At 40.4% G+C, this 26,798-nt stretch overlaps 1 protein-coding gene across 1 annotated transcript in view; it reads left to right on the plus strand.

Annotated features, from left to right (window-relative positions):
* The window catches only part of wnk1b (WNK lysine deficient protein kinase 1b), a 90,868-nt gene that overhangs the window by 38,102 nt on the left and 25,968 nt on the right, over window positions 1-26,798 (plus strand). Inside the window, exons 4-15 of the mRNA XM_071503045.1 lie at window positions 1,014-1,186; window positions 6,469-6,689; window positions 7,702-7,859; window positions 12,589-12,677; window positions 13,500-13,639; window positions 13,875-13,954; window positions 14,173-14,457; window positions 14,769-14,838; window positions 15,927-16,120; window positions 20,378-21,820; window positions 24,525-24,617; window positions 25,499-25,573. Coding sequence (XP_071359146.1) covers window positions 1,014-1,186; window positions 6,469-6,689; window positions 7,702-7,859; window positions 12,589-12,677; window positions 13,500-13,639; window positions 13,875-13,954; window positions 14,173-14,457; window positions 14,769-14,838; window positions 15,927-16,120; window positions 20,378-21,820; window positions 24,525-24,617; window positions 25,499-25,573 — 3,021 coding nt within the window. The remainder of the gene's footprint in view (window positions 1-1,013; window positions 1,187-6,468; window positions 6,690-7,701; window positions 7,860-12,588; window positions 12,678-13,499; window positions 13,640-13,874; window positions 13,955-14,172; window positions 14,458-14,768; window positions 14,839-15,926; window positions 16,121-20,377; window positions 21,821-24,524; window positions 24,618-25,498; window positions 25,574-26,798) is intronic.

Raw genomic sequence — 26,798 nt, forward strand, 5'->3', positions numbered from 1 at the left:
TTTAAAGCAACAAATATATGGACACAAGAAGATGGAGCCAGTCTCTCAGGCTTTGATGTGCGTTCCAGTGAATATTGGTGGGAGGCTGGTGAGGGATCATGTACTTGCTTATATGGAGTCGATAGCAGTTTATCAATCCTGGTTAAGATTTTCACCGGCAAGTGAGAGGAAGCAGCTGGTGGCATCAAAGCTATGTCTGAAATCTCATTCCCTAATAGACACTTAATTAGAGCTGAATAGTCAATTAATTCTATCAGAAAAGGAGCACCAAGTCTGATAATGTGAATTCTTTCTGTTGTACTTAGATTTCTCTGATAGACTATAATTGTTTTTTATAGTCCCAATTATTAATCAAGAAAATAATCATTAGATTAAGTTTTATTCATCTCGTAGTTAACCTAATTTTGCCTCATGTGTGAATTCGAATCAATTTATTTATGAATCCCTCTTATAAAAGTTTGTCACCAATTGCAGAAATAAGGCAGGTACTGTGCAGATGAAGAGGACAGATGAAAATACAGCCTGAGACTCACAGTAATGGATGTTTGTGGCTGCTTTGAGTTAAGATGAAAGGATGGTCTACTGTTTCATCCTCATCCAAATCCTTCTCTAGAGCTGGCACCGTTTTCTGATACCTGGTACCTGGTTTCACATTTCACCTGAATTTGTGTTTTAATAGCTTGTTTAGATGCTGCATCAGTGAAAGATGTTTTGAATCCTCTTGTCAAACCATAGTCTGGCTCATGTTTGTTGCCATTTATTATTTCTCCTCTCCTCCTCTCTCCCTCTGTATAACGTTGATTTTCTCTTCTCATAATTAGCTTTCCTCTCCACCCCTTGAAACCTCTTCCTGCTTGATTTGATTGTAATCACACTCACTATAATCATGTTGTACTGTTAAAACGACTTGTTTTGTTTGGGTAAATACTTCTCCCCTCTGGTTTTCAGATGAGCAATGTTTCCTCAGTGTTGTGGCTGTATGACTTATTGTCTTCGTCTGTCCTGTGTTGTAGGATCGTAAGCTGTCCAAGTCTGAGCGACAGCGCTTCAAAGAAGAGGCTGGGATGTTGAAGGGTCTCCAGCATCCTAACATTGTCCGCTTCTATGACTCGTGGGAGGGGCCATGCAAAGGAAAGAAATGTATTGTTCTGGTCACTGAGCTCATGACATCTGGCACTCTTAAAACGTGAGTACATGAGAGATAAAATGACTTTTCTCAAATGTTCGGAAAAGCTTCTACCACTATTACATCAGCTACTCCACATAATTCAGGCACACAGATCTGATAAACAGAAAGCTATACAGGGTGGGACTGGAAGGTGTCACAGCAAACAAAAGATCCTGCTAACTATTTACAAAATTAGCACAATAATAGAGTCTGGCTAATAAAAGATGCTTTCAGTTGATTCAAGAAAAAAGAGCTGTGCAAGCTTAAGTTATTGGCATGGAAAACAAAAAGATTTTCTGACCACATTTGCAGTGTTGTTGGTGTTTTTGCACAACACACACACAAACACACACACACACACGCACTCACACAGAGTCAATCACACATCACCTCTTTCCCGCTTTGCTTTTGAAGAGGACTGTCATTACAGATGATGACTCACCTCCAGATTTTTTTTTTAAATGACACCCACTCACACACACATATATACCTGCACTCTCTTCTCTGTCAAACCAATGTGCACTTTTCCCTCTGTTTTCAACTCTTCAAATGGTCTTTCAAAGCAGTGACGTGAGCACCTCACATCCCGGCATGATGTCTGTGCCAAGTGCAGCTGTTAGTGGGTCATCTAGTCTCTCTTGACTCATTACAGTATGTGTCTATGTGTGTTTTGCACAGCATTCATGTGATGAGTGTCTGTCTACATAACTTTAAAGAGTGAAATTATATCAGTTCACCCCCCAGTTCTGGTGTTTAAAGCATATTCAGTCGATCTCAGCCTCAAATACACAGAATAAGTTGGTAAAGCTCAGGAGTCATGGCTAGACTCCTCTGTTACAAACTGTACATCTCTGGTTTGCATGTCAATAACAGGGGCGTCTGTCAGTCTCTCTCCTCACTTTGCCCCCCTCCCGTGAATTCACTGTGGAGAATTGATCTGTGTCTGTCGCTGTCATTGTCCATGCCATGACTGCATGCCAGTCTCTCTGCTGTATAGAATAGATGTGCGACCGTGAATGCGAAAGCGATTGTTGAGCTCCTGAAACAATAAAAGCTTAAATGTGGGGCGAGTGGCACACCGCGTGCCCCACGCAGTGCATCGTGGGACATTGGCCCACCTGCCAGCTGCTGCTTCTGCTGCAGATTCCTCTCATTCCTGACAGAGAGACTGACAGAGGGAGAAATCAAATGAGGCGTGTGGGGAGGGGGGGCAGACAGATAGATGACCGGACTCATCGTTGCATACAGTTAGTTTTAATCAGAGCGGCAGAAAGAGGCAGACTCAAAACCAAACAGATCAGCAGACAGTCAGCTAAAGAGGCAGGTGGATGCACAAATAGCAAAACAGATGAATAGATATCCAGCCAGGCAGAGTGACTGACAAACTAATGAACTACCTGTGACCACAGAGAGAGAGAATTAATCCAGCAGCACAGTCCTACCAAGGACAGTAGCTCCCTCCAGTGGAAGAGTGGAACAGCTTCATGAATTTGTTAACAAGTGCAGGGGCTGTGCAGACGCTCTCAAACCAGCATCTATCCAGCAAGTAAAATGAAGTGAGGTTGACAAACCTTTTCCAGCACCCTACTGCATTCTCCACCACCTGCAGTAAAAAAAATTTTGGATAAAATGTTTTAGATATTTCCTTTAACAAGTGAATACTCGGATGAAAATAAGCAGAAAAAGTTACCATAATCCAAAAGCTAATGGAAAGTCAAGACAGCAATACTAAAATATTAGTTTGATGATACATTTCCCAAAATGAATGAAATCAGTGTATTGTACAGTAGCTCAAAGGCAGAATTTTCTCTATAAATCCATTAAATTCTTTAGAAAATGTGAGAAAATGACCAAAAATACCTGTAACATTCCCGGAGCCCAAGATGATGTCTTTTAAAGTGCTGTTTTGTCCAACCAGCAGCCTATAACCCAAAAATATTCAGTTTACAATCACTAAGACTAAGAAAAACCAGCAAATATTCACTTTTGACATTTTTTCTTTCTAAGAATCACTTGAATGATGTACTTTCTGTTAATCAACAAAGCAAATGACCAAGTTAACTCTTTCACCTCACCAACATGTATGTTTATAAGTTTGTTTAGTGCATGCATGTACATATATGAACAGATTCGAGGCTGCAGAGCAATTTGGCCGTCAGCCATATGAAGACTCAGAAAGGAGAGGGACCCTTGTACACTGAAGTGGTGGAAAAAGTATGAGAGATGACGAGAGGGAGGACTGATAGGGAAGGAGGGAGATGGCGAGGATGGAAATACTGGCCTGCGTGGGTTCAGAGTATTAGAGACCCCTTATCTGTGTGTGTCCTTGGGTGTGTGGTTGTGTGTGTGAGAAACAGAAAGAGGCAGAAAGTGTGTGTGTACTGCTACTGTGGCATTTGTGTGTCTGTGTAAATGTATTCTATGTGTATGAATGCTTATCTGTTCATGTGTGTATGTACTGTTCACATACATACATATACATATATATTCTCAAAGCTGAAGTCCATATCTATGTATGTAGGTGTGTGCGCTGAAAAGAGAGCACGGTTGAGTGATTGTGTGTAGGGGAGATGCTTTGTGCAGTGTCACTCCAACATCACATGCCACAGGGTTTAACTTATCTGTCAGCACTGGTCTGACTTCAGAGAGGGAGAGAAAGAACGCAGAGGAGACAGGCGAGGTAGAGGAGTACGTGTGTGTAAAGGGGAGGAAGGTACAGACGGAGGAAGAGGAGGGTTCTGTTTCTTGAGGGATATGTGAGATGAAGAAATAAAAGCGAGAAATGGAGTGTGATGGAATGGGGCTGGGTGTGAGGAAGAGGGATAGACTGTGAAAGGTTTTAGTGTAAACACTCAAGTTTTGCAGATGTGGATTTGGTGGTATGTTCTCTTAAAAAGTCCCCAAAAGATTATTTTTTGTCTGCTCCATGCCCTGAAGGCAAACTCTTTGTGAAAATATGTGAATCCACCCAGATATTTTGCTCTAATAAATTCCTCTGTATAACCTTATAAAGACAGAGAGAAATCGTGGCCTATATAGGAGACAAACAAATCATCATTTAAAGTCAGAGGAGACTCTTCAGTGTTTAACAGAGGAATTAACAAAATTAACTTTGTTACTAAATTGTATTGTTATCAATATTTAATTGCTGAGCGTCAGTTTTCTTCCAGTTCATCATCTTTTCCTGTTTTGGAACTAAACAAAGGGAGAACCCATTTCTATTTTCTCTGATAGTATTAACATTACTGGGCACTGCTGCATTAAACAGATATATGGTGACAGCTGTAGCTATATCACTGTATAACTGTACCCGGTGTGAACCATGAAGCATGACTGATAATCCTGATATAGCTCGTTCATCCCAGTGCAGAGGACAGAGGACACACTTCACATTGTTGATTTATACTCCACCAGTCAGCAGAGATACTGCCTGATGGCCTGACTTGGATTTAGTTTCCTCTGTATCAGAGGCTGCTGCAGCATTCAATGAGAGCTCACCTCTCAGAGCTTTCTGTGGGCATTGGACTACTGATGTGGTGGAAGCATCATATGACATGAGTGAAAAAAGGTTGTCTGCAAAATAACCTTTAATTAGAGCTGTTAATAAATGTATTGTAGCGATAACTACAGAATTTACAGTAGAAATGTAAAGTAGCGTTATATTGAAACAAGTTTAAGTACCTTAGAATGATGGTTCGGTACAGCACTTGATTAAATGAACATAGTCTACTCTGGTAGAGACACAGGGTCACAGCTGTATCTTGTAGTGTCACTGGGGCTCAACCCAACAATCAGCGGTTAGGTCAGAGCAGATTGGTCTGTGATGCTGAGTCCAGACTTGTCCGATCTGCTCCTCATCAGCGAAGACAGATTTGCAGTTGCTGCGGTATTAGAGCATCTGTTGACACTCAGGATCTGTGGAGCCGCCAGACTCACTGATGCTGCTCTGCGCCGGGTCAGCTTTCTGGACTTGGAGCAGGACAACCGACAGGGTGTCACCAGTGAAGACAACAACAGTCTTTTCAGGGTCACTCAGCTACCAGTTATTCACCAGGACCATGGGCAGATTCAGTTTAAGCTAAGTTTAAAGCTTGGTGAGGAAATAAATGCAGTAAGTAGAACAAGGACAAGATTATTTTGAGCTCCAGGAACAAAAGTGCTTTACTGAGTAACAAAATTTAGCTCAAATCAAATTGCTCTGCCCACTTTGATGCAGTGTAACTTACACATACCTGCAGAGTTAAGCAAATCAAAAAGATGCTGAGGAGCTCACCCTGCTTATCACATCTGTGTCTGTGTTGCACTCTACTTGAATTTCACTGAAGAGCTGAGCAGAGAAAATACCCAGCTGTGTTGTTTCTTCCATTACCCTCCCACATAACAAACCAGGTGGACTGTAGACCTCCAACAGGTGGAGGTCTGTGTTAGCTTTGTCAATGCCTGGTGAACTGTCAGAGGGTGTTTTACTGCTTTAAACCCAGTGTATGCTGAGATGGTTTCTTCACCCACATAACTGTGGAGAGGACTAATTGTGTAAAAGCAACAGACAACTAATCTAACTAACTATACTAACTCTCTAGACTAGAGAATTAATCAGGGTTAAAATAGTTCAATGCCTGCAGAAATAGAATGTATGAATGTATAAAGTCTGTGTCATTCTTGGTGTTATCAGGTGATGAAATGCATCTAAAAGTCCTGTTTACCACACAATGTCTCTTTTTGTGTGTATTTTTGTGCACATTCATGTCTGTGTGAGAATTCATGATTTATCTATTTAAGCTGGAATTGTTTTACAGTAATCCACTTTGGTTGTATAAGCTTTAATCTTCAATTGAAGCATTATCCATGTTTCCGCCACGTCAATATCTTATCTGACTATCGTCTGCCTCTGCATGCCTTACTTAAGTGTAATTAATTTCCACCCTGGTTGCTTTTCAGTGTCCTGCAATAATGTTACTGTAGAATAATGGTTCAAAGTGTCATCTGAGTAAAGCCCAAACTCAATTTAATGACGCTAAACTGTTTATAACATTTAATGTGACAAACAAAACAGGACAGCTTTGTATTGTGTGTTAGTTGTTCAATGAATTGTTTCTTATGTCTTCAGCTGGTGTGCTTGTCTTTCAAAGAAGAAACATGTTGGCTGTTATTATGTCAGGACAAAGGCCACTTGAGCAGAACACATAGTTGTCGATGGGCTGATACAGGGTTGAAGCTGCCGCTCTCTCTAAGTTTTTGTACACCTGATCTCCCTTTGTTGAGTGACATGCTCTCCTGTGTGTGATGGCTTTGTCTTGTAGCTACCTGAAGCGTTTCAAGGTGATGAAAATCAAGGTTCTACGTTCGTGGTGCAGACAGATCCTCAAAGGCCTTCACTTCCTGCACACCCGAGCTCCACCCATCATTCACAGAGACCTGAAATGCGACAACATCTTTATCACGGGGCCCACAGGCTCAGTGAAGATTGGGGACCTGGGGTTAGCCACATTAAAGAGGGCCTCCTTTGCCAAGAGTGTCATAGGTAAGAAGATGCATGTGCTTATCTCTTGCATGCACACTTACTAGCTGTGAAGTTGTGTGTGTTTATGTTTGTGAAGGTGAAGAAAGTGAAATAACTGGTGTCATTGATGTGAGCTTAGCCCTACCAATAACAATTTTACATGCACATGGCCACACACACAGTCTTGTATAAGCAAAAACATGAACACAGACACACTCCACACGCCTGCTGTAGATTAACTTTACTGCTTCTAAAATGTGTAGTTGTTAAAGCAAACTGCTTTATTTGAAACACACACCAGTCAGTCTGCTACTAAGGATGTCTGCATACACATACACACACACACACACACCCTGCATATTATACACAAGTGAAATACAGAGTGTCTGTTCTGCTCCATGTAATAACTTGGCTGCCTCTCAGTAGTCCAGTTGACCACAGGTATTCTGGTATTCACACTTTCTCTACACACACACAGTACATGAATGCACGTACTCTCATGCACTTGGGGCAAGAATGATATGCTGAGTAAATCTCACGGCTGCTTGGTTGTAATTAGGTAAACCTCAAGTATGAAGACGACATCTACACTCAACAAACATCACGAGACTACGATCTGGTGCCCATAGTGGGTTTGCAATTGTCCAATTCCAGCTTTTTTACTTAAATCTCATCGTGTGAAAGTCAGAAGTATGTATCGTGTCAGATGACTTGACTACATAAAAATAGATGTAATTGATCCATCAGAATCTAACAGCATGAAAATATTTGTTTTTATTGGTGACATATTCGGGATTATTTTCTGTCTATGTTACTGCAAGTTGTAGAGACATTCCCACATCTGGAAATACTAAATCAGCCAATTTGACCCTCGTCTCTGTAGCAACGATGATCTATACTATGTGTTTCCCAGAACTGATATAAAAAAATTCCATTTACAGGACCTTAAAGGTGCAGTATGGTGACTGAGTGACCTAAATTTTCTGTAGAATACAAAATATCACGGTTTTTCTTGTTCTCTCCTTTTCAACAGGTACCCCAGAGTTTATGGCTCCAGAGATGTATGAAGAGAAATATGATGAATCTGTAGATGTCTACGCCTTCGGGATGTGCATGCTGGAGATGGCTACCTCAGAGTATCCCTACTCTGAATGTCAGAATGCTGCCCAGATCTACAGGCGGGTTACTAGTGTAAGTCTGCGTCACCCGGCAGAAAAAGTGAAAAGGTCTTAACCGAGTGCCTCAGCTGTGAATGCTGATACTATAGAGACACCAAGTTGTGACATTCATGTGGTGTATCTAAAAGCCTTGTTTGTCTTTTTTGTCTCTAATCTACATCCTCCTCCGCCCGGCTCGCTCTGCCACTCCCTCCCATACTTGTTTACTGTGTATATTAATAAGTTTGGCATGAGCTGCAGGAGATTCAGTCATATGACAGTGTTTTTGCACTGATTAGCCTCTCTCTTGTTCCCCAGCCCTCCCCACCTCTCTTTAGCAAAATGCAAAAAAACAAGCGCTAGAAGAAATGCATCTTGAACTACATTTTTTTCTCCACCACTAGAGAGCAGTACTGAGCAAACCCTGCCATGTAAGGCCAAAACTATCCCTCATCAGATACTGCTGTTTTGGCTTTGAGCAAGACACTGAACTCCAAAGGTGTTGTTCTCGCTAAGAGAGAATTGAAAATAAATACAGGGTAACATGAATCACATAAACGTTTTCTGCAAAAATCCTTGCACGAAAGCAAAAAGTGAAATACATTTTTTTTTCAATGTACTGAAAGTTTGCAGAAGGCCTCGCCACCACATCCAGTCAAAAACTATATCAGAGAAAGTCTCTATTTCTCTGGTGGATCTCTTATTGACAGACAAAAAGCTTCTTGCGTCAACCCATCTGACTGATATGCTCCTAATTCCCCTTTAGTTTCTGTAACATTTCCAGACTGTGCTGAAATTTTGATGACAGTTGGCTGGAAACACAGAGTAAAAAAAAAAACAAGACAAAAACACAGACAGAGAGGACAACAGATGCAACCATGGGCTTTTTTTAAAATTAAGTGCTGCTGAGGTCATCACCCAACACACACACACACACCCAGGCAGATACAAGCTGTCTCCTTCTTTTCCTCAGGGGACTGAGTTCAGCTCTGTGGAGGCCAACAGTGATGGTTAATGGACCATTGGAATTTACTAGAAATCTCTCTTTTCTCTGTCTAACCTTCTGTTGTTTCTCATTTCTCTCTCTCTGCGTCCCTCTCTATCGCCTCTCTTATTTCAACTCAGTAAGCTTTATTGGAAACACCAAATCATTTTTATGTTGCTGAAACGGTGCAAAAGCAAAAGGATGCTCATGAAACATGTGGGCACATTTTACTTTACTTACTCCATTAAATGCAATTTTTGCAAAAACATTCACTTCAAACAGAGGAAGGATTAACACCAGAATCCTAAATATTTGGCTGCACAAATGCAGTGCTATTTATAGCTTATAGATGAGTGCAACATTCGCTCCAGCTAAGTGCTGCTGTTACCTCAGGAGAAGTGTTAACATTCAAATTTAATGGTAACTTTAGACACACGCTGGCAGCAGTTGAATTTTTCCTTTTAATTTGTACACCAGGAATGAAAACTGTGCTCCAAATAAGCCATCACCTCTACTTCACTGGCAATATTTTAAATAATGATAATCAGAAAAGGGCTAAAATTGCACCGGTGATTAGCCCTGATAAATGTTACATTTGCAGCTTTTGTTCTTACATTATTTACATTTTTCTGGTTACTTCCATGTGTTTTAATGTATATTCAGTTTTAGTATTCAGTAATGGAACTGATCAGATGCTTTCAGTGTCCATCCAAACTGTCTGCCAGAATCCCTCATTCATATTGCAAAGCTTTATGGGTAGAATAAATTCAGATAGTATATTTAAATCCAAGTGTCTGTCAGGACCTCTGCGATCCTCCCCCTTTCCCTCCATATTCCCTCCTCTCACTCACGCAAAACTGAAATTTCTTTCCCAATTTAATCAAACCATATTTGATTATCTGAGTGACCTCAGCCTCTGGGTTCACAGCTCTGTTTGTGTGTAATGTGTTTGAGTGATAACCTAACAGCAGTAATCTCATCGACTAGAAGCAACAGAGCATTTTTGCTCAGATCGTTGTATTCATTCAGTCAAACGGACAGCTTAAGCTGTCTGTATTTGTTATTGTCACAGACAACACACACACACACACACAAAACTTGTGACAACCCCAGGATGCCCCAGTCACCTGCTTCCATTAATTTTGCTGCCTAATCCATGCTTCCAGCTTTCCACCCTCCGTTGCTCACTCTCTCTCTCTCCTCACTTAACCCCTGATGTGTCAGCACCAGTTTATTATAGATGAGTTATTGAGCAGTTATTATAGAGTGACCGGGTAACTTGGCACCTTTCAGTCTTCTCAGCTGACAGGATCTGCTGTTCACTTTAAGTTATTTTAGGAAGTTTTTCAAGCTCTCGCATTGTGACCAGCTGAATCTGAATTGGCTGCTTGTTCTGTCAGTTGACTGCTGGTCAGGTCTCCTTAACGGGTCACAGGATAAACTTACTGAGACACTGTGAGATGAACAGGATAGCCAATTGGAAGAAATAATTTATGCTACCCAGAGTTATAATTTTATAATTCTCATAATCTTTTTTCTTCATGTCAATTATTGGGCAATTTTTAATTAATTTGTAATTTTAATGGGTCACAAGCTAAACAGTTTGGAAACTGGGCTAGCATGTGCAACAAAGTGAAAATACACCTCAATAAACATTTTAAATGCACATATAATATAGATTGTTACATAAATATTTCATTATTAAAAGACTCCATTTGATTTTTGTGTATAATTCACCCAGGATTTGAGGTCCTTCATATTATTCTGTATGACTGAGAGGCTGAGAGAGCCAGGATTGTGGGGATATTCTTTACGGCTCATCTTCTTATACCTTGATATATAATGTTGTTGACGTGCTTCATGGCCCCTTTCCTTCGGGAACATTCCTTACCTCCAGTCAGCCTTGTTTAACTAAAATCTAGCTTCTCTCTCTTTCGTCTCTCTCTCTCTCCCTCTCTCCCTCTCTCTCTCTGTGTCTCTCTCCTTCATCCTCCCTTCTTCTGTCAGATTTAATACCATTACTTCCTCCATCAGTCCTAACTTTGTTTGGTACTGGAATCTCAATAACTCTGTGTGTGTTTGTGTGTGTGTGTGTGTGTCTATGTGAGGGAGAGAGAGAGACAGAGAGAGAGATGGGGGGTTGTTATGTAAGGGAGAACTGGGGGGGTTGCAGGAGAGAAACAGGCCAAGAAAGTAAAGGAGGAAGGGACGACAGTTCAGGAAAGAGCAGAGGGAGGTGGTCATTTTCTGGCACAAACAGGTTGAGATAAACAGCCAGTCCATCTGTCTGGCAACCAGTCAGTGTAGACTAAAAACTTTTTTCAAAGACATCTGCCAGTCAACAACTCTCCTCGGTAAGTACCTCTTAAGTAAGTTACTTAACCTTTATTTGATCCTCCATCTATCCTTCAAACTGTCATTTAGCTGTTGTAATATTTTATAGTGACCCAGCCAATAAGTAATTTATTTACAGTTACTGTTTTCTGTTCTTTACTTTGGGTTTCTCTGTTCTCTCCTGTTTTGCATTGCTTTCGATATTCATTCATCTTTCTGAGTTAGTTTGTGCATTTATATCTATAAAATAAATAATTATAAAATTATAAAAAGTTGTCATCTGTGTTAAATGTCTTCTTGATTATTTCACCTGCATTTCAGGAGGGCTCTATCAGCTTGCAGACTTCACACGAAACAATCAAAATCATTCAATTGATGAAATGATTGACAATAAAGTTTGCTGACATGTTATATGTCCATGTGATGTATGACAGATGAAGTGAGGGTTGTATTTTCTGCTGTATTTTATTGTCTCTTGCCCCCTCTTTTTTTTATTCAGGATTAATGTTCAGCTCCGTCCTCTTTTCTCTTTGTTTCAGTCTCTATTTTGTTCCTTCATTAACAGTGTTTGAACAAATGTGCTGGTCATTGAGATGCCTTCCTGTGAGCTGTGCAGCTGAACTTCTGTTCTAGGCTTCTAAATGGTGAACCCAAAATTTGGTGTGCCTTGACAAGAATCATATACTTTTTGGCACTTGAAAGTAATTTCTCGTAGTATGAGTTAGAACTGAAAACCTGCATTGCACTGTGCTGCATCATACCAACAGGTTGTTATATATTTTGTCTTTTAACTTTTTCCTTTTTTTAAAAAAATTCAGTTGCACCTTTTTGTGCAGGAAGGCCTCGGAAGTACCTTTTCTTAGTATTCTAGTATTCTTCATTGGCTCTGAAAGGTTGTGATACATTATTTATTCCCAAGAGGTGATGTGGGTTTATGTGGGAATTTACCCTGGACTACACTGAACTCATTCATATGAATCAAATTACAATGCGTATTTCAGTGACTTAGTACAGTTTAATTTTATTGGCAACAGAAATTCTTGCAGGATATGATAAGAATTAGGAATCCATCTTTTGTTTAACTCGTTAAACTATTCCTATTTCTATCTTGAAGAGTTATTTCATCGTTCATGACATACAAGAAAACAAAAACAAAAACAGAGGGCAAACATAAATGTGTTTTCTGGATCTAAATAACCTTCCGGGTTCAGAGACTGAATGGACAGCACTTGTGTGTGCAGTATGTTTGTGTTTGTGTCCAAAGATGGCAGCCTAGGTTCAATCTCTCCTGTGCACGAGTGACAATGAGCACGTCTGTGTTTTAGTTCTTTCCAAACTGCAGCAAGTTTATCTTCACTTATGTTTGTCTCCTTGTTTTTCTTGTCTTTCTCCAGAAGCTTCCCTGCCTTCACTGCTCTTCTTCCTGTGTGTGTGATTTTTGCAGGGAGTGAAGCCAGGCAGTTTTGACAAGGTAGCCATTCCTGAGGTGAAGGAAATTATAGAGGGTTGCATCAGAACAAACAAGGATGAGAGGTGAGTCACACAAACACAAACTGTCAATGCCAAATCTGGACCTGTTGATCTATCACAATGTCTTTTGTTTTAGTATTTTTGGAGGTCCTCTAGTCTTTCACCATGTTTTTGGATTTGTACAGAGAACATGTGCCTTCAGTGTGTAATGTTAATAAAATGACTTGCATCATGTTATCATCACGACTTCCAGTAATGTTTGATGCTACAATTCAAATGAGTTTTGTGACTGAATTTTATTGCACACTAGAGAGATGGAGCAGTAAAATCCTCTTTTCTCAAATCCTGTTCTAACTCGCAGCTTCTTGGTCAGGAATAAAAAGTGCTCTGTTCTTTCTCCTCATGCTGTGGCTCTGCCAAAATATCCACCACAGCCTCTCGTCTGCCTCTCTAGAAACTTGAGCAAAGCTAAAACTTCTCCCTCACTTGCACTCACTTTTTCTTTTTCTTTTCCTTATTGTGCAAATACAGTTACCCCAGTCTTTTGGTAAAGAACAGTCATCTGATTCATTGCCTGTCATCCAGGATCACTGATGGTCATTTTTAGGATTAATGATGTTTTTTTCTACAAGAGCCATCAGGAGGTCCGAGCCCACAAACTAGATGAAACAATGTGAAATATATGTTGGAAGGCTGTCTTTGGACTAAATGTTGTCAACATGTTGTGATTCCCAGCAGATTAATGAAACACCATGTCTCTCCTGTTAGTTCGACCTCAGCTCACAGGGCATTTGCAGTCTTTTCATCTTTCTGTCTCCATCCATGTCTCTTTCCCACATTTATTCTCTGTTCTAAATCTTGTCTTCTTCTCCCTTGTTCCTCTAGGTACGCTATAAAGATCCTGTTGAACCATGCGTTCTTCCAGGAGGAAACAGGGGTCAGGGTTGAACTGGCAGAAGAGGATGATGGGGAAATGATCGCCATCAAACTTTGGCTCAGGATAGAAGACGTCAAGAAACTCAAAGGCAAAGAATTATTTTATTTTATCATCTGATTTAAGTATTTTATCTATGAAAATATGAATATGTAATGTCATTCCTAAAGTCTTGGTCACAGTCCGTGCCATTGTAAAATACCCACTAAACATATTTATTATTGTATTTGTCTTAATTTGTCAAATACTAATGTCTAGCAGCTTTTTTAGCTGTTGAAAAATCAAGCACTTACTCTGCTTAATAACATTATAACGTTTGTGTTTAGGCAAATACAAAGACAACGAAGCCATCGAGTTCTCTTTTGACCTGAACAAGGACGTCCCCGAAGATGTGGCCCAGGAAATGGTATGAGAAAAGGAGGAGAGGATGTATTGGAGGGATGGATGGTGGTTTGCATGGTGATTTAATAAAAAAGAATAGACTGAATGGAAGGATATTGGACAGAAATAACTATATGGTAAGCAGAGATAGAAAGACAGGGGACAAGACAATGATAGATGGAGTTAAGAAATGTTGCCTGTTTGTTAGTAAGACTGTTTGTCTGATGTCACCGAACCCCTCAGGTTGAGTCTGGCTATGTTGCTGAGGGTGACCATAAGACCATGGCCAAGGCTATCAAAGACCGCGTGTCTCTGATCCGAAGGAAGAGAGAACAGAGGCAGCTGGTACGAGAGGAACAGGAGAAGAGAAAACTGGAGGCAGAGAAACAGCTGCAACAGCAACAACAACAACAACAGCAACAACAACAACAGCAACAACAGCATCAACAGCAACAACAACAACAGCAACAACTACAGCATCAGCAGCATCAACAGCAACAAGAAACACTCAAAACTTCACATACACAGGTTTGTAGAATTTGTCAGGAAGTCAGTGTGTACATATATTTCACCTTTGTGAGACTGATTGGATGTTGGAACTGGACTGATCAGGAGTTATTAAGGATGAATTTTTTAAGGTTTAAATAAGAAAACAAGTACTTGGGAATTACAAATGATTTGGCCCTCTACATACAAAGATGATTAGTGTGTAGTGTCATTTCCCCTGACAACCACAGGGTCCACATGGACCTTATTCCAATCATGATGTTCTGTATTTCAATGTGGACCTTCTCTGCTTTGCTACCTTTAGTTTAACCTTAGCCTGTGTTTGTCTACAGGCAGAGGCAGAAGAGACTGAAGTGGAGCAACAGCAGCTTCACTATCAGCAGACCGGCATCTCACACACATGTAAGTCATACTGCAGATAGCAGTTATAGTAGATACAGTAGACCCCTGCATCATCATATCCTGCACAGTTTCTAGTTACATTTTTATATTTCTGCCTGCCTTTATCACATGGGCCTGTGCAGATCAAGTCTTTGACCTACTCTTGACCTGACAGATCTTCTTAACACATAACACCTCATTTATAAAAATAATTTTTGTGCTTATTTTAATACGGTTTTATTTACCTGATATGCTAATGTTAGATTAATATAAACAGTAATTAAGAAAATGTGTTTCAAGTGGTTTTGTTATCGATGTATTAAGCATCTGTAATGTACGATTTGAAGCTGGGATAGGCAGAAATCTAGAACAGTAAATAAACAAAAAACTGCCGCCCTGCAGCTCTCCCCTCACAGGCATATGCATGCGCTTCATACATGCACATGCCTTTTCCTACGGTTAGCAGAAGGCTGAACTATGAGCAACACTCATCATGACCACTCATCCTGTGTTTTCATTGTAAATCTGCTCACACAACCAACAGCTGCATCACATTTGATATTACAGCAGGATGAGGTTGGCAGCCTGTTACCTGTCCAGGAGGAGTACAACAATTCCTCTCCCTCCCTGAAACACTTTACCAGTATTGACACATATTCATCTGAGGGGACGTGCACAGGCATCTGCATTTGTAGAAGAGCCAATAGAAATGCTCTCTCTCTCTGTGATTGGCCAGAGTCTCCCATCATGGGCTAGATTTTCTAAAGTCTGAAAACAGAGTGAAGAGGAGGTGCAAACATCCAGTTAGCTGTCAGACCACTTGAATTACAATATGCTGGAAGGCCATTATGGAATCTTTTCCCATTGACGCCTAATAAAATTACTGCACACCCCAGCTTTAGGATAACTATGAGACATAATAGTCACAACATTGTTTCTCTCCATCCACCTGTACAAACGTGACAAATTGGTGCATGCATCTGATTATGAATGTGTGTTTAGGTCGTTAGTTGAGGATGAATTCATTACACTGTGGAGATGTATTAGTGTGATGAGGGACTGGAGAAAAGGTTACCCTCCTGATATCTCTACACATTTTTCTCTCTCAGCTGAAGGAGGCATGGACAGCGGCCAGGGTTCCTCGGTTTTCTCTTCAGATTCCCCTCACCTCGGTCAGCTGACCATGTCCTACAGCTGCCCCCCTTCCACCCAGCCCCCCTCCCAGCCTCAGACCCCTTATCCCTCTACCCCCTCTGCTGCCACACAGCAACACCCAGGCTACGCCCAGCCGCCACAGCCAATGGTGAGTGGTGATTTCATCCAGATTTGGCATTATGCATGTGTAGGTTTCATTTGCACTTTGCACACATGGATGCGTGGTGCCGTGCTCACAGATGTGCCGAAAATGACTCATCAGTTTGAAGTGAGCGTTTTGGAGTGGGAGTGAGTTGGAATGAGTTGTGTGTCGAACACAATACATGAGAGCATGCCACTGATTGCTTTTTATTAGTAGATGATAACCTTTGACCAGAGGGTATTTCATGATGTTCTCGCCCAGTGAGGCATGTTACCTGCAGTATTGTGCAGATTTGGCAAATACAACACAATATGTTTTTCTGCCAATATTTTAGCCATTTAGACAACCAGCTATAACACGGCCTGATATTTATTCAAATTTAACTGATGTAGTCAGTCCATGACTTATTTAAACTATGCCAGCCATTCTATTTCTGTTGTGTTTCATCATAGGAGTCTGTCATTCACACTGACTTTAGTCTCCAGATGTCATTTATCTCTGTCCCTCACACCTGCCATTTCACCTTCCCTCAAACCTCCTTTTATTGTTTGTGAAAATCCATTTTTGTTTATGATCCCTCATCTGTACACCTGGTTGTTGCATCTGAGTTTTATTCAATTACTATTCTTTTTGTTGTTATGTTGTGTTTTTCATTGTTTTCATATTTTTAAACTTGTTTTACACATTGGTATTTGGGTGTATTTGCCTGGATACACATCAACCCACACTCCCAATCCTTATGGCCCATGGTTTTTCTTACTTTCTGTTTTAACCATAATCCTTTGTTGCTTACCTTTTAGCAGCCCTGAGTCAAAGGTCCTTGATCAAAGGCACCTTATAAGTAGTTGCTAATGGAGAGGAGAGTATTTCTCATTTAATTTTCCACACAAGATTTTTCCATCTGGTGACCTTTTGGCTACAAGTGTTGTTCCAGATAACCAGCACCCACACTGACTGATTTATTGTTGAACTGGATGATTGTTCTATTTGTTGGCTGTTTGAATAACTCAATTATGTTTTTAGGTCTTTTTTAGATCTGTCTTTGAAGTTACTTAAAATTTCTTAATAGACTTATTTCCTCATCAAAGATAATTTCTTTGCAGCCAGGGGACTCTCTTATACTGACTTGGTTTGTTGTATTAGATGACCACTTAATGGATATTTTGGATAATCATCCTTCCTTATGCAATGTTGTGGTTATTTATTTTTTATTTGGTTTTAAATGATGTTGATTTTAAATACTTTTCTCTAGTTTTTTTGTCAGTGTTGTGTTTCCGTCTGTCTTTCATTTGTCTTTACTGCATTTTATGAGTCTTTGTGTTATTGTGTTTTGTGTTGTTATACATTTTAACAATATGATACAGAACATTTAAAGCTTTTGCTCCACTGCACAACTGAAACTTCCTCATACAAAGTCACTGGTGCAATGATCTTCCCTAACAGAATCATTTTCTCTCTAAATCTTTTAATAATTCATTAGCTGTTATCTTGCTTGTTAATTTATTACTTTTATAATTATGGAAATATGTCAAGTATTTATTTATTTTTTACACAAAATTGAAGTAAGACTATAACTATTTGTTTGGTAACTTTTTTCAGTCATATAGGTGTTTTTTTTTGTTTGTTTGTTTTTTTTCTTTTTACTTAATCTCTGAATTTTCATATGTTTGCCCTGTTACTGTTGTTTTTTAAGTTTATATAACTTTTTGTATTTTAATTTCTTTGTGTTTGTTTTTCATGTCGGTCCCACCCTTTTCCATCCTTCCTCCCTGGCCTACAGCCCGCATCGCGCTGTCGTCGAAGTCGTAGCATGTCCGTTTGCGTACCCCCCTCCTCCTACTCCTTTTCCCATGCTCCTCCGCCCCTGGCAGTTCCTCCAAAGCAGCCCTCCACCCCTCCTCCAGATCTTTCCTCCTTGCCCTCCTACATCACCAACTCCCCCTGCACGCCTCTCGCTGCTGTGAGGGATACATTCGCTGGGCGACTCTCCAAGGCCCTGGAGACAGTCCTACCCCTTCACTCTGCCTCCTCTCTGCCCAAGGCCAGGCAGCGGAGGGCAAGCCTGCCTGCCCTGTTCTCCACCCCTGTAGGTTCACAAGCTTAGTCACCAGGGGCCACAGTAGTGGTGAGAACCAGAGAGGAAGGGAGAGAGAGAAAGATGAAGGGTATGGGCCACACTGGTGTCTGAAATTACTGATAAAAATACTGCTAAAAAACTTTTTTTGTATTTATTATGCAAGTGCCCATTGTCGCTGTAAATGAAAACCCCTGACAAATTAAATGTACTGTTCTAGTGCCAATAATGTTTTCTAACTGCTGGATGGCACAACCACACAGAATCAGAAAATTTAATTTATTTGTGAGTTAATTAAAAGAGCAAATTAAGATGTGCAGTAGAAAAAGAAATTGAACTAGTACCACTGTAGCCTTCCTAGGCCCCTTTACTTAGTAATGATACAGTATGTATACGGTATCTGTAATCTTCATAGTTCTCATATTAATGAAGTCTTCTAATGAGAGCTAATTATGTAGCAATGAGATTTAAACTATGTGGGCTGAAACAGTACTCTACAATAGCTTGTACAATATTAAGTCAGTCAAGTTAACTATATTTTAAATTTAAGGCATTTTAAGTGGCACCTGTGTGAGTAAGTAGATTAAATGACCTCAATCTTTCAGACACTGCTGTGAGTCTGTCATTCTTCCCATCCATTTATCCATCTTATCCTCTCTTTCTCTCTCTCTCTCTCTCTCTCTCTCTCTCTCTCTCTCTCTCTCTCTCTCTCTCTCTCTCTCTCCCTCTAATAGACCACCTTGTGTTTGTATTAAATAACTTATTTGACCCTTAACTTCACTCTAAGATACAAATGCCAAATATCATGTGCATCTACCCTCAGGAGCTGCTCATCTAACAGCCAAAAACTATTAAAAAATATTTTTTAAAATGAAATTAAAGTTGTTTCATTCAAAATGTAAAGAAACTATTAAGAATGAGTGAAATGGCTTAAACGTTGCAACAGAATTGTGCCAGGTTTAGTGGCGTACATTTTTTCTTTCTGAGCAAGAAGTTGCCTGGGCCTTCTCTCTTGCATCTCATTTTTTCAGTTTCTGTCTTTTATAAGCAACCAATCAGAACGAGGACCAATCAGATTGCTTCTTTAAATCGACCAATCAGATCGCTTCTTATAAGCGACCAATCAGATTGCAGCTTTAAATCGACCAATCAGATTGCAGCTTTAACTCGACCAATCAGATCGCTTCTAATAAGCAACCAATCAGATCGCATCTTTAAATCGACCAATCAGAACGCTTCTTTAAATCGACCAATCAGATCGCAGCTTTAAATCGACCAATCAGAACGCAGCTTTAAATCGACCAATTAGAACGCAGCTTTAAATCGACCAATCAGAATTCTTCTTTAAATCGACCAATCAGATCGCTTAATATAAGCGACCAATCAGAACGCTTCTTTTAATCGACCAATCAGAACGCAGCTTTAAATCGACCAATCAGAACTCTTCTTTGAATCGACCAATCAGATCACAGCTTTAAATCGACCAATTAGATTGCGGACACGGACATTTGTAAAAAGTATTATACACAATTACTTATAGCAGTTTATTTTTTGATTTGAATCCCTCATTTAGATTTTGTCTTAAAAGCAAAACAGAAGCAGTTTGTCTGTATACTAGTTCAAAGTGATGTAGGCCCATGCCTTGAATTATTCATGTATATTTTGATCAATTTTCCTGTTTTTCAAGTTCTTTATGTCATGGTTTGAAGTAGCGGGGTCAGCACTTTGCAGGGACGAGCTGAAATAAAAGACACTTTTCTTGTGCAGATGCATCAGGATATTGTTGATCTTAGAGTCAGCATTTGGCCTTTGCTGTCTTCGATTTTAATTCTCCACCTTCTATCTACCTGTGAGCTATCAGTGTCTGTGTCTCTCTTTCTGTCTTGTCTCTGTGTTGTCTGCATGTCTTTGTGCTGTCAGCCTGTCGTAACCAGCTTTGTATCTTCGCATTACCAAGTTGCTTCATTTCATTACGTCTCTACAGTTTTTAGGTATATTCTGTCTTGTGTTAACCTCATAATTTTGTTTCTAGTCTGGAGAGAGAATATATGTCATTTTTTCTCTTGGTATTGTTTTGGGAATATGCTTTTTGACTGTTTGACTATTTTCTCCATTTCATGTGGGCCTTTGCTGTGGTTCTCTCTCATTCTGAGTTTCATTCTTAAATCCATTATATCTCATTGTCGCAGCAGCATTCAATGCCGCACCCCTACAGTGGAGGAACAAGCGCAGGAGGAGGAGCAGGAGGGAGCATTCCCCTCCCAACTCTTCCTGACCCCCCTACTATTTTCTTCCCCTCCATCCCTGAGCGCCCCATCTCCTTCTCGCCTCCACCCACTGGGCCTCCAAAGGCCTACAACACACAGCGACGCAAGAGCACGTCCATTCTTGAGGCACACACTCGACACTTCCAGCCTGCCTACACTCGCTATGGGAGCAGCCTGCACCCCTTTTCTGGGATGGAGGGTGTCGAGACCCCCTCTCTGTTTATGATAAATCCTGGTTTTGCAGCAGCTGCTCAAAGACTTGGTGTTGGGGAGCCACTGCACCTCCCAGGACAATCTGACCCGAGTTTGTACGGCTATAAAGACATGAGAGCGGAGCATGAGGAAGCAGTGCGAAGATTAAGTCTAAATCAAGCTGCCTTACTGGACCATTATGAAGCAATGGCCTATGGAGGATACCCACTGACTGCACACCAGCTTAGTCACCTGAGTTTCCATCAGCAGAGGCAAGCAGCAGCTGCTGCTGCTAGTTTGGGTTTTGATCCTGGTCCTCCACCTCAACCAGGGTTTCTACACCCTCACATCATGCAAAGAATGAGTGCACATAGTCCAATCCCTCCACCTTTACCTCCCATGAGTGCGTCCACTGGTGGCTCTGTTTCCTCTTCATCATCTGAAGGTTGCTATCCTCCACCACAGCATGCCTCCCCATCTGCTTTCCCTATTTCTGCACCTCCAGTAATGGCTGATGGCCCACCATCTACTGGAAGTGTTTTTGAGTTCCATTTAGCTGCAGCTGCCGCTGCTGCTGCTGCTGCTGGAGACCCAAGCCTCCTGGCATCCAGACTTTACCGGGCCCGAAGAAGCTCCATGGACCTCCCTCTGGAGGACAACACTGGAACTGGATCAGGTGGTTCAGGCACCTACAGCCGTCTCCAGCCAGTGACAGAGGAGCTGTACTCTTATGTCAGCCCTGAGCTCCCCTTACCTCCAGGAAGCCTTCTTCTTCACCACACAGGTGTAACCACAAAGGACAGAAGCCCAGAACCTTCTAGTGACTCTTTGGCCTCCTCTGACGCAGGAGAGTTCCAGTCACCCCCTCCCCCACCTCTCCTCCCCCCATTTGACTCCACAGCCGCTCAGTCCATCCCTCAGTCATCCTCCAGCACGCTCTACGATTCATCAGGGGGACTGCATCCCATAGATCCCCAGGGACATCCACCCTCCATGCAGAGCTTTCTCCCTCCCACCCCATCATCTGAGCTCCCACTTGGAGGAGCATCATCAAATCATCTGGAGTCTCTGATCCAGAGCGCCTGGGCCCGGCATGGAGGGGTGATACCAGCCCAACCTGACATGACATACCATGAGTCACTGCTGGCCATGCAGGCCGCTAACCCCACTCTGGTACTAAGTTTAGACCTTAAAAAACACCCCTTGACCCCTGGGTCAATTACTATTTTAAATTACATTACGTTTGTAGCAAATGTCTGCAATCAGCTGTCAATTGAGTGATATGTAGTGATTGCTATATTAGGGTATTCTATGCTTTTTCTTTCTACTTTGAATGCAAATCTTCACCGTTTCATAGATTGAGAATTTTATAATCAGCCATAGACATTATGAAGACAGTCAATGCATTCATTTTTTCACCATCTTGTGCCATTAAGTTCATTTACCAGTCTGCAATTTTAAAACATCAAACTTTAGAATAGAAAAAAAATAGAATAAGCCATCAAGTGAATTGAACCATTCAAAAGAAGCTGAGTTAATTTCTAATAGTAATTTGACCCAGAGGCAGTTACACCAATCCCTGTTGTTTTTATACACTACCCACCCAGGAGCCCCAGCCGATAGTCTTTGGTTGTGATTTTAACCCCCATCCAGTCTCATTGACGCCACAGAGAGAGTCTCATGGTCTGCCTTCATAATCTCACATCACTCGTTCCTTGTCAGTGTTTGCTTATAGAAGAAGAATTTGTGGAAACATGTTTGTCAGCAGCATGGCTTTTGTCAGCACTATTCCACTAAGGAAGTACCAGCACAACCCAGAGCACATCTGGGAAAGACCAAGACCAGAAAGATTTGATTTGAAGTCCAACATAAAATCATTATGGTCAGTCAAGTAATAATTAACTTAAAGAGCAACATTCAGAAAGCAGTCTATGAGACACTCTCCGGTGTACAAGCTTTATAAGCAAACAGTCTAAGCCCCCATTTTCTGTCTTTATGTTGTGTATTTGATTTATTTGTCAATATCAGTAAGTAAAATTTTGTGTGTATGTTCATATATGAATGTATATGAGAAATGTGTGTTTGTGCAGGTATACTGTATGTATGGTATACTTGAATTTTTGCTCGTACAAATCCAAAGTCCATTTGATCCAAAGATCAGCTTAACTACCACTTGACAAACATTGTATATGTAAAAACTATAGCTATATATTTTTTACATTGAATAGTATTGTTAGTTGTGAATCTATAATGAGTTCAAGAAAATTATTGAAATATAAAAAGGTTTTGGGACTTTGTTGATTTGTATGGTCAAACACACAGAAACATACAACAAAACTCAGGGGGCTTAGACAAACCTGGCAATGTAACCACACAGAGAGACATTTCATTTTTGTATTTTAGATTCTTTCTGTTGTGTTGTGTTGTAATTGCTGATCTTGGCTTCAAGTCAGTTCTTTATTTTACTATATTATGTTGCCATTTCCTGTTCAGACTGGAATTCAACTTCCCACACAGGGTTCAAAGGTTGCAGTTGAAATTCATTAAACCCTTAGAATGCTGATATCATCAGTGTCATCTATACTGTCTATACTGTACGTTGTTTACTTTGAACCACTTTCTTTTCATTTCTTCAATCTTTGTTTTCTGTCTTTTGTTTCATGTCATTTATCCTAAGTTCTCGATCTTTCTATACATTTGATTTATTTGATTTCTGTGCTGTGAAGATTATGTGACTGCCTGTGATGTTACAAAAAGGTAGGTAGTAGAGTGTCTGATGCAACTATACTTAACTGTAAGCTCCCACCACACTTTGTGAGGGCAAGCTTCATGACAAGTATATAGTTGTATACAACCTTCTAAGGGTTCAGTCAACAATAGATTGCTCGTATCTGCCTGTATGATGCAGTCAGTGTCATAGACCATTCAGAGAATTCAGGAAGGGGAAGTGCAGCCCTGTACAGCTCAACGTTTGTACCAGGATCAAAAATCACACACAAAAGATTTTAAAAATCTGGAAATAGAAAGGAAACCCACACAATATTATATTTTAATATTTCTTCTTAATTTGTATGACATTTTAAACCAGTCAGAACCTGGTTAAGGACTCTTGTGAAAATAAATTTCAGGGTGTTTTAGGACAGGTCATAGAGTGATTTGAGGATCCTCTAAACTTGAGTGATGTTATCAGGCAATCTGACAAGCCCCATCCATCTGCAATTAAAAATATACATTCGATCAGGACTCAAGTACCAATTAGTTTTGTATCTGGGTCTTCGAAAATGCGTTTGTTAGGTTTTCTTGAGAAAATGGCAATAAGAGGTTTGTAATCTTCAATCTTCATCTTTAAGTTCAGTATTTCAAGTTTAATGTTTGGTGTCCAGCTGCTACTCTGTGCTTCAATGATTGTGTAACAGCCACTTATTATTACTGCCAATCACTTAGGGTCTGACCTGCATGTGAAAAAAACCCCTGTACTTACACCCTGCCTAACCCCAACGCAGTGCCCGTACTGTTGTTCATGCTACACTACTAAGCTGTGTGTATGTGCATATACATACAGTAGATGTTGGTGTGCATATATCTGTCGCCAGATGGATACATAGGTGTTGTGTCTGTCTGCATGTGTGCATACACAAGATGAAAATCTAGACTAAAAACTGATCACTAGAGAAACTGCAGAAGTACCTTGTGTTTGCACTCATGCACAGTTTCTGATCCAGAAGCTACAAACATGTTGTGACTGTTTCTTTTTTCTTTCTCCTTGTTCCCAATCCTTCTTGATTTCTCACCTTCATCCCCCATCGTTTCACATCGTACAACATCTCCTCCTCTCTGTCCACCTTTCTGTCTTTCTTTGTCTTAATCTGTTTCTAAGCAGCAGATTCAGACTCCCACTCCCCAGCCCACAGCAGGACCCCTCCTGGGTCCTTCCACCTCCCAGCCTGCTCCCCCTGGGACCTCCCAACAAGTAAGACCACCAGAAAAACAACAGAAGAATCCAGTAAATTCAAGTCACGTTTTATACATCCAGACATTTTTTCACTCTTCTTCCCTTTTCTTCTTACATTATCAGTTTTCACACATTCATGATGCCTTGATGTCTAAACCTCATAAAGATAAACTACAAAAATAGACCCGTCCTATTTTTGTGCTTATACAGTAATGACTCCTGTGTCGTCTTTCTCTTTGAAGTTGTTGCCTTTGCTCCAAGGTAACCACAGAGCTGGCTCTGTGCCTGCAGTGATACAACAGTCTTTTTAAGAACTTTTTTGCCCCCAGCACATACCACTGCTATGAACTAATTGCAGTCCTAAACTGATTTGATTGAGCATGAAATTGGATGTTAATTGGAGATCAAATGTTTCTCGTCAGCATGAGATGGAATTTAGTAATTTTTCTTTTTTTTGAACAACCAAAACGGCCAGTCCTACACGATAATGTTCACCATGTTTACATAAGAGTTGCATTCCAAACCTTCATACACTTTTATACATTTTACAAAAGATTTTTTGCTAATTTTGTGTGAGTGATATCATAACATAAATATCTCATTCAGGAACTTTCTGCTGATTGTCATGTTGGTCAACAAATAATCAGGAAATGAACAATAAAGGAAATAAAATATAACTGAATGTAATAAAATGGAATTGATATTCCCCAGCTGACATTTTCCATATCATTTTGGCTTCTTATAACTGGAATTTCAGTTTATCCAGTTTATTATAAGCAGGACATGACTGGGAACTGCACCGGTTAAAAAAAAGTATCAAACCAAAAAAGGATGTTAATGTGAATGTAATGTTTGTATTTACACTCTTTCTGTGTGTGTGTGTTTGTGTTTCTCTGCAGGTTGTTTCATCCGGTCAGAGTAGTGCATCAGTTCAGAGCCCCACGCACACAACTCTGCCACAGGCTGCTGCACAGGTACAACAATACTTTTATTTTCAATATATCAGAGCACAATACTTAATGAACACATTCTTAATGCTCCAGTAATCCCTAGAACACAGGTGTTGGACTGAATTCACCATCTCACCATTTACGTCCACATTAATTTTCAATGACACACATCCCTACCTATACATGTTTACAGTAATTATGCACATCTCTAACATGATGTGACTCATTACAGTTTTTGTGAACACACCTCATAGTTTATGCAAGTTCCAAACATCACTCTGCTAGTGTTGTTTTCCCATATATTTTACAGTAGATATATTCATATGTGGAAACATGGAGGCCACAGAGACAAATGTGGACGTGTACATACACATACACAGACAGTTAATGAGCTCCTCATTCAGTGGAAACGTAACAAAGCTCTCTACATAAAATTTTAAAATATACCGCTAAATTTACACACTGACCTTCAACTTTTTAGCAGATGGATCTTTTGAAGCACCTACAGTAAATCAGATGGCTGAAAAAAAAACACTGACAAACATTCCTGACTATCAGTGACATGTACACAGCCATAAATACACATATATAAACAGATTAAATGTGGACATGGACGGCAATACTAGAAAAGGCTCACAACTGATCAACACATCCAGCACATCAGTCAAACACCTTTTTATTTGACCTTCAGCCAGTAGGTTAGTCATGTTGCCATGTACACAAATAAAGATCATGTTGTTGTCGTTCTTGGTCTACGTCTAATTATTGCATGTTTTGTGCATCCTGAATTGGTTCTTCTCTCACTTTAAACTTCTTCATGGACTCAGTTTGTTTCTTCTATTTTTCTTTCCATTCTCTGGCTCACTCATTGGCATGCTGCCTGTCTATCACCGGGTTTGTTTTAATGTGTGTTTATACATGCCTACTTGTGTGCCTGTATGCATGTGTGTGTGTTTGTGTGATGGATCATGTGTTAATGGTTTGGGTGTATGTGTATGTGTGTATTTAGTTGTGTGACCTCAGTCCGTCTCCCAGTATAGAACACCTTTATTTTCTGTACCAAGCTGCTCATCTAGCTCTGGTTCAGGTACCATGATGTATCACAGTGTATGTTGATATACTGTAGGTGCCTGTGTGTCAATCCTTATGTATACATGTCTGTTTGTATGTGTGCATCTTAGTAAGTAATTGTGTGTCACAGTAATTAGCTTGGGGAATGTGTTTGAAGTTGAACACAGTATTGATAGAC

Source organism: Trachinotus anak, unplaced genomic scaffold (genome assembly GCF_046630095.1).
Source record: "Trachinotus anak isolate AG129_WGS33_773 ecotype Australia unplaced genomic scaffold, CSIRO_AGI_Tana_v1 ptg000018l, whole genome shotgun sequence".
In the NCBI taxonomy this organism is placed as follows: Eukaryota; Metazoa; Chordata; class Actinopteri; order Carangiformes; family Carangidae; genus Trachinotus; species Trachinotus anak.